Raw genomic sequence first — 18477 nt, 5'->3', positions numbered from 1 at the left:
AAGTAACGGAACGGAAGGGAACGGAACAATTCTGAGGAGCACGTTAGCGATACTCGGTCGAATCTTTTATTTATAGGTTATTTGGATATTTGAGTCACCTTCCGTAATGTGGTTATGTTTATGTAATTATCATAGTCGAATATTATAATCAACTAGCTACCCACCCCGGCTTCGCACGGGTGCAATACTGATACTAAATATACTACAGAATTTGTTTATATATAGTTGGTCTTTTTCAAAGTTTTTTTGCTGAGTTCGATTGATTACAGCTCTTTCGAGGGATTCTTGTAGTTCACGCCGCGTGACGTATTAAATCCGCATTTTCGAAAGTCTATTTTTGCTTTATTCGCAAGTTTCCTTTGAAATTGTCCTCGAAGTAGTTTCTGACTCATATAAACGGAACGCTTAATCTATCCATATTAAAAAAAATTAGTTAGTCAACATCAGCTTCACTTAAAATCAAAAAATACACCGACTCCAAATATAACAATAATTATAACTACATGATATAATCGTTAATCGACTTTTAAGTAGTCTAATATTTTTCATTTCATTTAACTTAGGAAGACTCTAAAAAATATGTTGAATACGCAATTATTTTTATTACTTTTTCGTGCATATTCATTTGTTTTAAAATAGTGTTTTGTTTGAAGTCGGTTTTTCTTTTTGTTAAAATTTTATTTATAATACATCGCTGAGCTATTGTGGGATAGTAATAATATTAAAATAAATTCTTTGCAATGCATTTCACATATTACTTATCGAACTCAATTATCATAAAATGCTGTTTATTTTCCTCATAACTGTAGCACAAAGTTACAAAACAAGAATACAATAAAATGTATAGAAATAAAACAAATCACATTAAAAGTATTGGATTTTATGTAGTCGATAATAAATATTAAACACATTTCTTAAATTTGGTAACTGTTCTCTGTAAAGTATCACAATATTTGTAAAATGGAATTTACCTTTTCGTTAGTTATATTGAAGTTCGTGAGCTGTGAAGCTGCACTCAGAATAATCGGAGGAAGAGACGCTCTCGAAAATGAGTTTCCATATGCTATTCGCTTGGAAGCGAAGGTTACAGATAGTGATAATTATAGCATAATTTTGGATCAGTTCTGCTCAGGTGCTGCTGTATCATCAAAGTGGATCTTAACTGCAGCTCACTGTTACAGAAAAGAATTAGAATATGTTGCTAGATACAATTGGTATTTTTCAAACAACATTGGTGAAATACGCCCCATACTGAAGGCTTATATACATCCACAATACAACGAGGAACGTTTCGGCTTGAGGCAAAACGATGTTGCATTATTTCTAAGTCAAAATTTATTAGTTTCTCAATTTGGAAAGATAAGTGCAGTCGATTACAAGGGTCTCGTCGGCCACAAAGTAAACATTATCGGATTTGGAATTACAAATTCGTCTACGTACGAGCAACCATTGCAAGTTTTAGACGGAATGCTGAATAACTGCCTTGAAAAGGAAAAAAAATATTCGTTTTATAATGCTAAAATGATGTGCGTTGTTCCCTTCTGCGGAGTGAAAGCGAAAGGCTGTCCCGGTGATTCAGGAGGTCCAGTCATACACTCATCTGGGATAATAGGAGTTAATTCACTAACTTCAGGTCGCTGTCATAAATCCCAGAATATCATTTACCACCCAGGAACGTCTGCAGTCGTTATATCAATGATCAGCCATGAATTAGAATGGATATCAAATGTTATTTCCAATAAAGATATTCATTGAATATATAGTCTTCATATTATACAGTTAACTAATTAAACTGTTTTTTGTAATGTTGGAAACATCCTAAAATTGTAGAATTTATTTTGTATGTGTCCAATTAGACGCTTCAGTGAAGCTGTTCTGTGTGCTTTCTTACACATGATTCAACAACATCTTGCATCAGCAAACCTGCCCCATGCGCTACAGAATCGACAACTCTTATCAGAACCCTAAGAGAGTTACTGTACTGTTAACGAAGAGCGTTATACCCGCTGTGTATAGCTTGTCCATAAGTCACTGGTACAAAAGCATTAATAATATACCCTAAACTATCAGGATTACGTCTGCTGTAATTAGATTACGTCGATATCTGTCTTGAGCAAACCAAATTTATTTATTTATTTATTTATTCATTCACTCACTCACTCGCTTACTCACTCACTCACTCACTCACACACTCACTCACTCACTCACTCACTCACTCACTCACTCAATCACTCACTCACCCACTCACTCACTCACTCACTCACTCACTCTCTCACTCACTCACTCACTCTCTCACTCACTCACTCACTCACTCACTCACTCACTCACTTACTCACTCACTCACTCACTCACTCACTTACTTACTTACTTACTTATTTATTTATTTATTTATTACATATGGCTCACAAGACAGGTAATAACTGATAAATATCTAGAAAACAAATTACAAATTTCGAAGATTAGTTACACCCTAATATTTGTGTACACATCGAGCAAGAATACATTAATTCACAGTTAACAAAGGCCGGAGCTATTACAAGTAAAAATTAAAGAAAAAAAATCAATAAGTTTAAAAAATAGCAGAATTTTTTTTATAAATAATATTACATAACAATGTCAAATATATTACATACTAAGTCTTAAAGATTGAATTCGTCAAACACCTTCTAAATATACGAAACTTACTCTCGAAAATGTCAATGGAGTCATTATTAGCGGCAATATCGTTGTAAGTACGACACATTCTCGCAATGGGGTTATTATGGGATACATTATTTAAATACGGATTGATATTAAATGTTTTAGGATTTCTAAATCTGTAGTTTATGTTAAAATTGATATTGGACAATAAATATTGACAATCAATACAACCGTGATGGTTTTATGTAGAAATGAAACATCGAAATATGTTCTGCGAGATTCAAGGGATTGTTTGTTCTACTTATTTTATTCACAAACGATCCCATCTGACTCCAAATATTTTATATTCATTGAAAAAAGAACAAGTCTGTATACTAAATTACTATTGATACGCGTTCGGAGTACGTTGGTACGATGCTCTGCCGTTTTGTCCTTCTTCACCACCACTTTGAGACTACACGGGAGAAGACTCCCGTGTAATATTTGTTGTAATTTTTATTTATAATAAGATACAAAATACGATGATTCTTTCCAATACGGTTACTCAATTTTTTTACAATAAGTAAATCGAGTAAGAGAGAGTTAAGATGAGTAATTTTTATTATATGATGACAGGCAAGCAGGCAAATGGGCCCTCTGATGGGAAGTACCATTTTGTTACCTTGCAAATGTACCATCAATTTCGGGAGCTAAGATGTTTTGTTCCTTTTGCCCGTATTTACACTGGCTCACACACAATTCAAACCGGAAGATGACAATATGAGAAACTGTTTGGTGGTAGACTATCTATACTACTATCACAAAGAGGAAAAATCTTTCACCATTACAAAGCTACATTTACTTTGAATGACATAGGCTAAATTTATCTTTTTTATTTCCAGTACCCTTAATTTAAGAATTCTATTAAATATTACGTCGTTGAAATGATATTTGAAATCCAATCTAACTCATGGCTAATCATAGCTACAATACTAGCTGAGTAACCTGGGGTGTTTTTAAAGTCGGTTGTAAATTGGCTACAATCATCAAAAGATCTGGAATTAACACCCACTATACCTGATGAATGCACGACTGGACCACCAGAATCTCCACCACAAATCGAAGCTTGCACTCCACACAATGGAACAACACACATCAGCGTTGCCATAAAATCTTCAAAACTTTTTTCATTTTCGAGACAACTATTCATCATCCCATTTAAAACTTGCAATGGTTTCTCTTCTGTTGCATTGGTTAAACCAAAACCTAAGATATTTACTTTGTGACCAACTAAAGTCATGTAATCGACTGCACTTATCTTACCGTACTGAGAAACTAATATGTTTTGACTTAGAAATAAGGCTATATCGTTTTGATTAATACCAAAACGTTCCTCGTTATATTGCGGATGATTGAAAACCTTAATTATAGGACTGATTTCACCCATGTGTTTGGGAAAATGGCTATTGTATCTTGCGACTATTTCATACCCCTCATCGCTGTAGCAGTGAGCCGCAGATAAGATCCACTTAGGAGATACAGCAGCGCCCGTGCAGAGTTGTTCATATTCAACATCGTTGCTGTGACCATCGTTATATACAATTTTTATTTCTAATCGAATTGCAAACGGAAATTCATTTTGCAGTGCATCTCTCCCTCCAATAATTCTCAGCCCAGCATCACACGTCATGAGATTGTCATGAGACAAAATAAGCAATAAAATACTTAATATCATGATTGCTTAAATATGAATTGTATGAAATACTCACGCCTGATTTGTTATTATATGTTCGAATGTTTTTATTATACTATATTTCTTAACTTCTATGTACGTGTATCTGTATATGTTACGATAAATATTTTTTATACGTTTGAATTTGAAAAATGCTCTTTTAACCATTAATATTTTATGGTTATTGGTTTCGACATCATATAAAATTGTAAAATAGATTAAAGACATTATACTATATGACTTAACATTATAGGCCTATTCAGTCAATAGAAACTTAAAAAATGAAATGTGATTTGTTTTGTTTTTGCTTTCGGTACCCTTAGTCGCCTCACGCTTACTAAGAACTCTTGTTAGCACGAGCGACACTCACGCACACTAATACACAATGATCAATCAATTATTATCAATCAATTATATCAATGAAATTACTATTTTATACATTTATTACTAATGTATTGTATTTTGGACCTTATGGATAAAAAATTCAACTGAAAGATACAGCAAAGTTCTTAGTTGGACAATAACGAGAAATCTTCCTACATGGTTATGTTTCTACGCTGGCTTTTGTTTTTGGATTGTATGAAGTAAATGGAGTACCACCAATGAAATCAGATGTTAGACCTTGGGACAACGGGAATCATTTGAAATGAAAAAATTTGAAAAAAAAATTAGTTAATGATAATGAAAGTAAGCATTCTATGATGATGGTAATTGCGTCATCTTGTTGTATGATTGTTACACAGGAATATATAAATTAATTTGGCATGCATCTTTAAAGCCGTGACCAATTGTAATACAGGAAAGATTAACACATATATTTCGAAATAATAATGTATTTTGTTAAATGTAAGGATTTAATAACGTTACATAACATAATTACGATACTATATATAATTTTATTATTTTGCATTAAAATCTAATTGATAGACTAAAGCGACGATTTTTTATCTTTATGCTTTTTGTAACGGTTGTTGTCAAACGCAACAATATTCTCTCGTACCTAAATTTCACTGTTCAATCGAACCTAATCATTGCTGGGGGGTTGGCAGAGGTTCTCGGTGATGTCTGGAGGCTAGTAGTATATTCGTTAAAGTTATCTTTAGACACTGAACTGACATCTTCTTCCCCAAATGAACTTACCACTAGCTTCCCAGAACCACTTGCAGATCGTCTTCAACCTCCACGATAAAACAACAAATGTCGTCGTAAACATGTGCAGCCGCCGTATTACAATTTTCTCCCAATCATTCTAGACACAGAATATTCTTAAGACTGACTTCACTTTTTCGAATGGCGAGTGATTTTCTGTCTAACTCCTTGAGTATAAGATATTAGATTCCCCACTACAATCCTGTAATCGACTGCACTTATCTTGCCATATTGACAATTTATACGGTTTTCAAAGTATACTGAAAATGGCATATTTGGAATTATATTTCTAAATTAAATCTTGCGATTCGAAGTAATATTAACTGCAGTCAAAATGCATTTTTAAGAAACAGTATCACATGAGCGCTGCTGTTTGAAGTCAATGAATTCTATATGATTAGATCTTTTTACGATCTTTGTTTATAAGCGAATGGCAAAAGAGAATAAATACGGCACATCCCATCTCTGCTTCCAATTATTCTCAGCGCAGCTTCACATTTTATATATTTTAAATAACTAATGAGAAAGCAAATTCCATAATACAATAATGTTTATTAATAATAGTGGAAAAATAGCGTCAATATATCTGTTATCTACTATTTATTAACGGAACAATGATTTATAATAAAGTAATACATTCTTGAAGAGCAAAATGTGTTTTACATTATTTCCTAGTATTCCTAAATTTTCATTTCAGATAACGAGAAAAGTAATAAACAATTTATAGTTATTGATTCTGAAACACATGTTATATATGTGTACGAATAATTGAATGAACGTAGTCTAAATGATTGGCATACTTTTAAACTTTTATCTATTTAAATTAAAAATTATAACACAGATATTTCCAGTTGAAAAATCCTGATTATATTATATCTATATATACGTTTTTGTTTATATATACATATATATTATGTGTGTTATTATATGTTATGTGCAGTATATAATTTTAAATTGAAGTATAGGGTATAGTACCCCTTCAAAAATGTGTTTTACAACCAGTCCTTTGCGCAAAGGATGCCTGGAAGAAGTCTCCCTTTTAGTGAAAAGGCCGCCTGTTGCATTCGTGGAACTTTTATAAATAGAATTTGTAAATCATCGTGTACTTTATTGGTGCAATAAAGCATAAATATATATAAATAAACAACCTCTACAATACTAGACTATTGAAGTAATACGTTAGTTGCCTCTTCTTCTACAATCCAAAAATAACTGTTACATTATAATTACTTTTAGAAGACAAAGTAAAATATTGTAATAAGTATCATCCCTACCAAACTACCCTACCTGCTACAAGCTATATAAGGCGTGCCGTTCCAAGACTAAGGCTACCGACTTCGTTCTGAGGTGAGGTGCGATTTCATAGCAGACACCCTTAGGACGAACGTTAACAGCAAGTCCAACGCTCAACATCAGGGCTGAATATAGTACTAGGCCGAACGTCCAGTGACGCTGTAAAAGCCAGTAGGGCCAACAGCACTACTTTACACATAAAAAAAAAACTAAGGGCCACTTATTTTCATGCGCTAGACGGTTGTCTCGCTGTCGGCACGTAATGCAATTAGTAATTCGCAAATTGTTATTATTGGCAGCTATATAGTGTAAATAAAGTTATTGTTTCTTTATTACTAATCTATTACTATCTATTATTATTAATCGTAATTCTTTATTACGATTTAAAAAAAATAAGAGTGATTTGTCGGTAGATTGTTTTTTTTTTTAGTAAATTACCATTTCTGATTCTTATCTTATCGTATCGTTAACATAACATTTTGTAAGAAAATAGGATGTACCCACAATTTTACAATTTTAATTGTAAAAATACATAATACAAAAAGGGCCCTTAAAGATCGTTATTAGTTAGTTGGTTGTCATGCGGCTCGAAGCTAACGGTAGCGTTGACGCAGTTTTTACGTGGTAAATCGGGATATTGTAAGTTATCTAACACGGGTAATTATTCTATTTACTTATATAATTACTAAGTGATTTTAAAAATAAACTGTTTTATATTGAATACAGTGATTAAATCAGAATCGCCACCCTCGTTAGACGTTAATATACGAGCCGTAAATAGATTCTGAATATTGAAGTGAGGTGAAAACGTTCAGTTCAATTAATTATTCACACAGTTATATGTTTTTGATCGAATTTTTACGCGACTCATGATGAAGCACGAAGAGTATTTATATATATATAGTATGTAGGTCAATTCGGTGAGTTTCAAATTTTTTTTTAAGGTAACAGAAATGTAAACAAACATCTAAATAATCCAAAATCGTTCCCTGTCAATCGAATGCTATGCGTCAAAATTGTTATTTATGAAAAAAAAAATATGTATGGATTTTATGGAAATGTATGAATTGGTTCGGTATTAAAGTTTGATAAACAAGCATTCTACTGAATGTTTGATTCTAAATTAATTCTTAAAAGTGATGTTGTTTTAGTTACAATAATATGTCTCACTTGGTGGTAGGGCTATGTGCAAGCCCGTCTGGGTAGGTACCACCCACTCATCAATTATTCTACCGTCAAATAACAGTACTCAGTATTGTTGTGTTCCGGTCTGAGGGGTGAGTGAGCCAGTGCAACCGCGGGCACTAGGGACATAACATCTTAGTTCCCAAGGTTGGTGACACAGTGACGATGTAAGGAATAGTTATATTTCTTACAGCGTCATTGTCTATGGGCGATGGTGACCACTTACCATCAGGTGGCCCATATGCTCGTCCGCCAACCTATACAATAAAAAAAAATGTCTACAGCTACTTGTTGAGTTAGAGAACGTTGTTTTCCTCGTTGTCGTCGAAACTAAATTATTTCCTGCATATCTTGTTATTGGGTGCCTAATATGGTGCAATTTCGAAGAACTAATCAAAATACAATCCTCTCCAATAATATATTTTGTATTTCATGGAACCATCAATAAACCTGCAAAAAATCTTAAAAGCAAACAATAGGTGTTGATGTAAATGTCAGTTGCCATCGTGACTACATTAATGATTCACTAGACTTCAAAATGTTCATTAAGACCTTTGAACTACGAAGTGTCATATTACATCCTTTTTCTCCGTAATTACACACATTACCTTTTTACACCGGAATACTCCTTCCGCGGGAATATAATAGTACCTTTATTACATTGTTGCATGGAATGTCTTGTGACCTGCTTGAGCCTCTTCAGACAGTCCTGCGAGGGTTCTTGTACTGAGGTTAAAGTAAGGTATTTCACTCGCCCGATTAATACAAAAAGGCTTTGAAAAAACCTTTGTCGTAACACTGCAGCAGATCTGGAAACGACATTTATCTTCGGTTCGGTTCCAGTTCATTATTTGTAGTTGAACGAAAAATCCATACTAATATTATACATGCGAAAGTAACTCTGTCTGTCTGTCTCACTTTCACGCCAAAACTATGTGACCGATTTAAGGGGACTACATGAGCTAAATGCAAGTTTTAAAATGCCAAAAAGTATATAATCCAATGCAATAAACCAAATGAAAAAAATATATGTTAATCTTCAGGATAGATGCTAGTTATTAATTGTGTTGAAAACATGATGTAATTAATTTGGTACGATAGAAAAAAATCGCAAAGTTACCTCTAAAAAAGTCTTTTTTTGTTTTTTAACTACACTTATATACCTTCAATAATTTTGGTCTTTTGTCAGATTATTCTACAAACATAATACTAAAAATTTATTATCTTAATTATTTAGTAAAATCAATAGATTTTTTTTAAAACAGATTTTATTATTTTCGACCAAAATGCGTAAGCATGTGTGCGTGAGCGCCTCGTACAGACACTGCCGGCCGAGGCCTGTTGCTATACAGACGTGTCGCTCTTTTCACCGAATAAAATAAAACCGTTGCGAATAAAATCTCGTAGATTTTATTTTTGTGTAATTTTAATTGTAAATTAATTATCGAATATTATTCTTTTATGTAAATAAATATATTAAATTAAAATAGTCTAGTTGTAGTTAGACATTTATTTTTTTGTTAAGTTATTTTTTATAAAGTTTAATTTTGTAAACATGGGAAATAAAGTACAATCTGTGAAGAAAACTAAAAAACGTTCATATAAATTAAAAAGCCGAACATATGAAAGATAATATGAAAAGGTAAGAGTATTTAATTAGTAAACATATATATATATATATATTTTATAAATAATGATTATTGGAAACATTTATTAAAAACAATGCAATTAGTTCGCATAGAATCAGATTTTTCGACAGATTTCTTACAGTCACCATGGAGTATTTGGTCAATGCAAGCAAGTCCAAGAAAGTGTGCGGGTTCGATCCCCGCACTCTGAACTAAAATTGTATTATTATTAAAGGACTATACTTAAATATATATATATATATATATATATATATATATATATATATATATATATATATACATCCTACAATTTTTTTGGCGTCATGTACGTGGTGCATCATTACGACGTCCCCAAGTTCCCCTTACTTTACTTAACATGTCATAATGAATACTGCTTAGTTTTTTTATTTCCAGGTCCTTGGGATACGTTGTTTTCCGATGAAAAGAAAATCCGCGATATTCGTCTTTCAGTCATGCCCAAACATTTTTGAACCCCTAACCATGATGATACATTTAAGGCTTCCTAGATATATTGATCATAATTTACCCATGGCATCGATTATTTAGCGTCCTCACAGGATGGACTGTATTTGGAAGTGCGACGTTGCCAGCTTTAAGTTTGTTGTCTCTTTCTTTTCCTATCGCTGTTCTGTACAAATAGTTCAACGTTTATTTTGTTCCAATATTCGTACGGCTTATACATATACGGATGCCCAATATGTTATAATATGTAAATACGAATCTTTTGCTTCCTATCCTGGATTACGCCGACGACTGTTATACACATCTCACGGAGGATCAGCGAAAAACTCGGGCGATTTCAAAATTTCTAAATTAGATTCATATTTGGTTTGCCTAAATATGATCGTGTCTCTCATTTTCATGGCTCTGCCCATAAAACTTCATCGGAATAATTATGTCCTCTCTATCATATTATTTTGTTGCTGTATTTGTTATCTCCTGTGTTTTATTTTTCCTGTATGTCCTAAATGTCTACCTACCAATTTTTATATGTACAATAATAAAATGATAGTACTTATAATAAAATGAATTTACTGGGAACAGTGCTTTCATTTTATAGTTGGTAGCTTGCAGCCACATAGTACCACCTCAAATAATACTGTATGCCTCAAGATCACTATCGCTCGGCTATCGTACAAGGTTCAATTTTGGGTCCTTTTCTATTTCTGGTATATATAAATGATCATCCTTTCTATGTATAAGGTATTTGTGATATAGTGTTGTTTGCTGACGATACTTCACAGATTTTAAAGGTTGACAAAAAAAAACTGACTATGACGATATGAACGGTGCGTTATCACAGATACACAATTAGTTTACAGTAAATAATTTAGTTTTGAATGCTCAAAAAACAAAATGTGTAGTTTTTACCCTACCCAATGTTAGAAAGCATAATTATCAGATATCTTGAAACGGTGACCGTCTTGATGTAGCCGTGTTCTCAGGAATAGAATTGGATTCCAAACTTCAGTGGAGTCCTCATTTATCATCCCTAAAAGGAAGACTCAGCTCCGCAACATACGCGGTTAGAAAAGTTTGTCAACTAACTGATGTTGATACCGCTCGTCTAGTATATTTTGGTTATTTTCACAGTATTATGTCATATGGCATATTATTTTGGGATAACGCTGCAGATATTGGATCTGTCTTTATTTTACAAAAGAGAGCAATCCGGTTTATTTATAATCATGGAGCTAGGGACTCTCTTCGGGATGTTTTTAACAAAGTAGGAATACTCACTGTTCCTTCACAGTATATTTACAACAATATTATGTATATTCACAGCAACATTGATCACTTTGATAAAATCAGTGATCATCATTGTACGTGCACTAGAACTAATGATAAACTTATAACGCCAAATTTCCGACTCCGCAAAGTCAATAAATCCTTCTTGGGGCAAGGTATCCGATTCTACAATAAAATTCCGCAGACATTTTTAACTTTGCCGTTTTGTAAATTCAAATCGTTTGTAAAAAATACATTGGTAAAAAAGCATATTATTCGAAACAAGATTTTATAGATGATAAAAAAGCGTGGAAGTAATACCTGTTGACTTCCTAGCAGGATATATTAATTTATATAATTGTATTAACTAACACGACTTTGTATTTTTTAAATGTTGAAAAAGAGTAACTACTAAATTTCTTGCCGGTTCTTCTCGGTAGAATCTACTTTCCGAACCCCGGTAGCTATTAGACGTCCGTATACAGCTATTGGGCGTCCGTATACAGCTATTGGGCGTCCGTATACAACTATTGGGCGTCCGTATACAGCTATTGGGCGTCCGTATACAGCTATTGAGTGTCCGTATACAGCTATTGGGCGTCCATATACAGCTATTTGGCGTCCGTATACAGCTATTTAGTGTCCGTATACAGCTATTTGGCGTCCGTATACAGCTATTTTGCGTCCGTATACAGCTATTTTGCGTCCGTATACAGCTATTTTGCGTCCGTATACAGCTATTAGACGTCTGTATATGGCTATTTGGCGCTTGTACAAAGTACTAAGCTTTACGCCGGTTTATTTACACCGAATAATAAAAACTACCAATCACGAATAACAGAAGATTTAACAGTACAGATACCAATCACGATTGATCTAGATGTTGTACAAACTTTCACCCCCTTTTAGTCCCTTAGAGGATGATTTCGTGGATGGAAACTATCCTTTCTTTCTACTTTCCTTTTTTATCTCGTTAGGGTATGATTTTGGAGACAAAATTATCCTATGTTCTTCTCTACAATGTCTCCATACTAAATTTTATCTAAATCGGTTCAGCAGTTTAATCGTGGAAAGATAACAGACAGACAGACATACTTTATGTTATTATAATGAATATAAATATTAATTATTGTAAAATATTTAAAATTTTTCTTCCACGAAGTCCTCGGGAATTCATATATTCATTATTAATATATTTAATAAACATTAAATAAGTTCCAATAACAGTTTATTTCTACACACTGATGTAAAACAAACAATAATCAAGCACCGAATAGGTATTATGCAAGTCGTAAGTGAAATGAGCGAGACGGCAACGTCGCAATTTTGGACGCCAAACAAGCGAGTCCGTAGTCAGGAATTCCCCTCGATATACTGTGTGCGATATACGCGCTGCGGCAGCGCCTCACCTGCGCGGTGATTTCTTCGGGAACTTTTCAATATTTTATTTCAACTATTTTAAGCGACTTTTACCTTCCGTCGATTTTTGTACTACAGCTAGCTAGGATGTATAGGACCTCAGTGCCACCGGCTAAAAAAGTGGCGTCCGGTATACGGACGCCAAAAGCAGGTGGACGCCAGTTTAAATGCATTTTCGCCTTCAGTGGACGGCCAATTGTTTGCGGGATAAATATATATATATATATATATATATATATATATATATATATATATATATATATATATATATATATATAGGGGAGAGTTGGTTATATCGTACCAATTTTTACTTTCTCTTAAATATTTGGACTATGTCAAGACTTACAATAATTAATGAATATACAATATAAAGTTTCATATTTTACCTTGCTGATACAGAGAAATCAGTTCCATACGTTTACTCTAACATCCTTAAAAATGCTTTTTTATAAAGGACTACCATCGGTACAATTTAGCCAACTCGTCGTTTTAATCGTACCACCGAGTTTTTAAATCGTACCATAGATGTTTAAGTCGTACCACTCAATTAAAGACAGTAAAATTTTCAACTAAATTATTTATTTTAAATTTTTTGGTAATATTGCAACATTATTAACTACCTTTTAGGTAAAAGGAACATTATTTTTAAATCTTAGGTGATAAATTAATGTTATTAACATATCTTATAAGCTTTCTTATCACAATAATGATTGGATTGTATTGAGATCAATCAACATTTAACAAAACTAGAAAAGTATTACTATATTAATAACGTAAAGTAGAAATAATTGTGCATAGTTCTTATTGGAAACAATCATCGCAAATATCTGGATTGGAAGTACAAGTTTCATGTAACCACCGCTGACAGCGAACGCATTGAATCCAATCAACCTTTGGACCTTTTTTATCGCAGTAGGAACGATTGCACTTTCCACATACATTTTCAAGATCTTCATCGCTTTCATCATCGTCATCTAATTCCATAACAAGTGTTTTTTCTGAGTTATCGCTACTAGTGATAGAAGGGGATCGTTTTCTCTTGAAACTTTGGCATTTACCCTTGGATATAGCTGTTATCTTATTTTCTTTTTTTGCTGCTTTATATTTCTTTGGTTTACAAACCTTTTCTTTTTTTACTTTATCTTTCTTCTGCTTTATCTTGTCTTCTAGTTGATTTTTATATGGGCTTGATGTAGTGTTCTTCTTTTTCATTGTATTTTTTGGTAGTGGTGATAAAACTTTTATTGTTTTTTTAATATCAGCAGGCGTGGTTTTTAGTTGAATATCTTTAACTTTAGACGTGGATGGCTGTGAATTTAAAAGCTCCTTATCTTGTTTTTTCTTTTCGTTATTGCCCTTTTCTTGATTGCATTTTTCTTTGTCATCATTACCTTCTACCTCTTTTCTTTTCTTAAAGTTATCTTCTTTTTCGAATTCCGTTAAATTTTGCAAAATTGATACGCTTTCGTTGCTTGAATTGGCTGTTTCAGCGGTAAGCAAATTGTCAGCAGCCTCAAACATATGCTCCGGAAAAATATGTCTGTTTGTAGGCCAAATTCCACTAGCTCTGAATCCATTCACAATATTGCCAATCACCGCTGCTCTTTCGTAAGCTTCTCCAAATAATTGTGCAACTTGGTACTGTGTTACTTGTCGCCCAGGATTGGTTCTCAGCCATTTTTCTGTGCTTTGGATGTAATATATACTCAGTGGTTTGAAAAATGATACGTCAAGAGGCTGAATTCGATTTGTGGTGTGACCTGGTAGTTGTAACAGTATTATGCCATTATCTCTAGCTAAACACAGAGCTTCAAATTTTTTTGAATGAGTCGTATGTCCATCCAAAAGCAGCAGAACTTTGTTTTCAAGTGTGGGCTTCACTATTTTAATAAAGTGCTTTAACCATTCAACAAAAAGCGCAGAGTTAATGTAACCGCTTTCAGAAACAGTAACAACGCTTCCTAACGGAGCACCATTTGCTAGTTCCGGGTTTTGTCTCATCCTTTTAAATATTAGCATTGGAGGGATAAATTGGCCAGATACACTAGCGCAGCATACGGCTGTGGTATTGACACCTCGTTCTCCACTAGTAGCAGCGCCAATCTGCTTCTTTCCCTTTAACCCTACAATTTTTTGAGCTTTCTTTTGAACGGTTGAAAATCCACTTTTGTCTACATTGAAGGTTCTATACCATTTTCATCTATAATCTTCTCTAACAAATCAAAAAAGTGAAAAACATTTTCTTTATTGAATCCTTTAATTCTGTTCAGAGATGTGTTTTCAGGTTGACGAACACTTAGTTGTGGGTGCCTTTTCATAAATTTATAGAACCATGCTTTGCCAGCCATGCGTTTTTCTTTATTAAAATTATTCTGAATATTATGGATTTCAGCTATTTCAAATGCAAGACGTCGAATATCGTTTATTGTGAGACCAAACATGTGTGTTTCGAGATGAAGAATATGCTCAGCCAACTTATTTTCAGTTTCGACATCGAAGATAACCGGTCTCCCTTTTTGGATTTTTCTATCAATAGCAATCTTATTCTTCTTTTTTACATGCCGTAGAATTGTAGGTTTTGGTATAGAATAAGTCTTTGAAATTTGGTTCAAACTTGATACTTTGTTTTCGTAAGCTGCAATAGCCCTTTCTAGGTCCTCCTTATTCCAATTGTAATATTTAATTTTAGCTTTAGTGTCGGTCATCTATAACAACATAAATAAAGCCCGTTAAATATATGCGTTTAGACTAGTCGGCTAAATCGTACCAGTACAATTTACCCAACTACCAAGCGGTACGATTTAACGAACAAGGTAATTTAAAAAATAATATCAAAATTCCGGCATAACCTCAAACCTGAGCCACGCAATAAAAATCATAAATAATCTAGTTTATATTTGTAGTAGAAAGGAGAGAACTGAGTATCTGTATCTTACCTTGTTTACGAGTTATACCCTTACGAATTTGCGACAAAATTTGCAGTAACATTGACAAAAAAAAATATTTTTTCACTCACGCGCACGCTAGTCAATTCACATCAATTGCAACTGGCGGGCGGCGGGGGGTTGCGCAGGGCTATGATTTGGTGTTGCCAATGTTGAAAAAAATACTGATTTAGTTGGAAATTTGGAAGTGGTACGATTTAAATGGCAGTACGATATAACCAACTCTCCCCTATATATATAATTATTAAAATTTAATTCCTAACAACTATGCATTTATTTTTTCAGAATTAAGAAAATCGAAAAAAAATAACACGGAAGCTATTTCTATTACGTTATTTTTAATTTTATCAATTTTGTTTATAATAGGAAATATAGTTATGTATGGATGAAATTTAATAATAAAAAAAATAAATAAATACAAATTAGCACATCACATGAATATTTAGTGGTGCTTGCCTGGGTTTGAACCCGCAATAAGATGCGCGCGTTCTACGCACTGGGCCATCTTGAAATATGTAATTGTTGTGAACCAAAGAACTAAAATATTTAGAAGTGTCATATACGTAATTCAATATTTTTTAAAGATTGGAAATAGTATCAATTGAAAAATTTTAGCTCGTAGCTTCAGTGAAAGTGGGTGAAATATTGATTGCAAGTATCCAAGATATTTTAATAACGTACGACGACGAACGAATAATTAAAAAAAATATTTTAATAAAAAAATTGAAACGAAATTTATTTGTTTTTTTGTTAAACCAAAAATAAATAAAAATATTTGAATTTAATTGAATCAGTTTTATTTCAAATATCAGTCAAAAACAATACAAATAATTCTAATATCCAAACTATTTTTATGAGATTTATGACTAAACCCACTGTGATTGACCGAGTTAACCAATAATTGTACTAAACCGACTTGACGATATTATTTTTATAGTAACTTTTTGATGCTGACTTTTTTAACTTAATTTTTTTTCTTTGTGTACCGATATTAGTAAAACGAACAAACTCTACGCTTTTTGTCAATGTACAAATTACGAACAGTTCCAATTTTATTTAATAAATCGCTTAACAAACTTACAAAATTTAAAAATAGGTACGATTTAATATTTAGTATTACAACTAATTGAATTGATACAGTAAAAATTAAAGAAAAAAATGTTTAAATTAACTATTTTTTGTACATAAAATAATAATAATTTAAGTTTAATTAATTCAGTTTAATTTTATCATAATTTTTTAAATGACACAAAGAAATTAAAATAATTCTGTTGTCCTGTCTATTTTTATGTAATCTATGATTGATAGAATTGATAGAATTGACTTCGCTTCGCTTTCGCTCGGCGCGGCGCGCGGCGGTTCGGCGCCATCTATTGGAATATTCAGGCGTAACCTCGCCGCCTCGCTAAGCGTAGTGCGCGCGGGGACATGCCGTTTTTGTCGTTAGTGTAGGTGTGTACGCGTAATTCTCAAGGGCAATTAGCTCCTGTAGTCCCCTTAAATGAAATTTGGTATATATTTAAATGAATATTGGTATGGTATAGTGTAGAGCTTAAGATACGACATAATCTACGTTTTTTGGAAACATGGATGAAAGACCTCTTTGTGTATGAATCATCAACGTAATACTTTAAGTTAATTTGTAAATATATACGCGTGTAACAGCTAGTACCCAAATATTTGTAATTTTATAAATACAACATCGTGTAATTGTTCCAATAATATGCTAAAAATATTCTGTTGAAAATATAATTTGGAGCAATGCACGACGCTGTTTCAACGCACATCAGTGTATAGCATAAAGATGCCTTACGTTCATATTTTCATTCATATCCACAAACCAGCAGACCACAAGACCACGAGACCAAAACATTAAATCAACAAATGTAAATAACGATTTACATTTCAAAATATATTTCACCACAGAAACGCGAGTCGTTTATAAGACAACTAATAAAATATTAAATAAAGCAAAACATAAAAGCAATTAAGAAATTCATCGAAATCAGAAACTCGTCCCGAAATACTGAGCGCCAGATAATTGACGGAGATTGTCTCCAGTAAGCCAAGGGGGAAGTTTAAAGAATCGACTGCAGTTATCTTAACTCGAAATTGGCAAGGGTTAATGTGGGCGTAATTAAACTTGCTGATCCTCTCCCTCAGCACTCCTCCGTGAACCAATTATGGATACGTTCAATTTCATCCACTTTTTGATGATATTTATCAAATTCGATTCTATGTCGTTCTTTTTATTTTATACTAAGTACCCGTGAATTTTTTTCCCTTTTATTCGATTGTCGTCAGGTGTTAGACATAAAAGTCAATATTGTATGCATGCCCATTTTGGAATTGAAGCTTGCTTTATACAAAAAATCATCAGATTCGGTTCATAACTTAACCGAAAAAAGATTAACAAACAAACAGATAGATGGACAAAGTTACGATTGCATTTATAATATTAGTATAAATAAAAATATGAATATAGTTAAATGTAAGTAAATATTCAGTTTTATATGCACACTACTATAGCTATTAGTTTTTCCAAAATATTATTTGAAGGAAAAAATATGGAACACATTTGTCACTAAACACTGAAGAAATTTCTAAAATGTGCAATTTGAAAAACACATTGAAATTAAATGAATTATGTGTTTTCAAAATTTGAAAATGAATATACTTGATAGAAAATCAAATAAAGTGCAGAGTATGGTTTTAAATATACCAGAATACGGCTGTAAGCGATTCCTTGAATTTGAAG

General features: G+C 32.8%; 2 protein-coding genes across 2 annotated transcripts; one reads left to right on the top strand and one right to left on the bottom strand.

The window, feature by feature from the left end:
• Positions 1-871: 871 nt before the first annotated feature.
• LOC124531416 (serine protease 1-like) lies at positions 872-1756 on the top strand. The gene has a single exon (XM_047106002.1). It carries the CDS (start codon positions 961-963, stop codon positions 1753-1755), a length of 795 nt encoding a protein of 264 aa, XP_046961958.1. The 5' UTR covers positions 872-960; the 3' UTR covers position 1756.
• Positions 1757-3550: 1794 nt separating this feature from the next.
• LOC124530982 (serine protease 1-like) lies at positions 3551-4309 on the bottom strand. The gene has a single exon (XM_047105355.1). It carries the CDS (start codon positions 4307-4309, stop codon positions 3551-3553), a length of 759 nt encoding a protein of 252 aa, XP_046961311.1.
• Positions 4310-18477: the final 14168 nt, after the last annotated feature.

This window comes from Vanessa cardui, chromosome 7 (genome assembly GCF_905220365.1).
Source record: "Vanessa cardui chromosome 7, ilVanCard2.1, whole genome shotgun sequence".
NCBI classification, from domain to species: Eukaryota; Metazoa; Arthropoda; class Insecta; order Lepidoptera; family Nymphalidae; genus Vanessa; species Vanessa cardui.
Note: the sequence above shows the minus strand (reverse complement) of the source record. Positions and strands in the feature narration are given on the sequence as shown.

Excerpts from the sequence above, each read along its gene's own strand:
- LOC124531416 (XM_047106002.1), top strand. The coding sequence starts at position 961 with ATGGAATTTACCTTTTCGTTAGTTATATTGAAGTTCGTGAGCTGTGAA.
- LOC124530982 (XM_047105355.1), bottom strand. The coding sequence starts at position 4,309 with ATGACGTGTGATGCTGGGCTGAGAATTATTGGAGGGAGAGATGCACTG.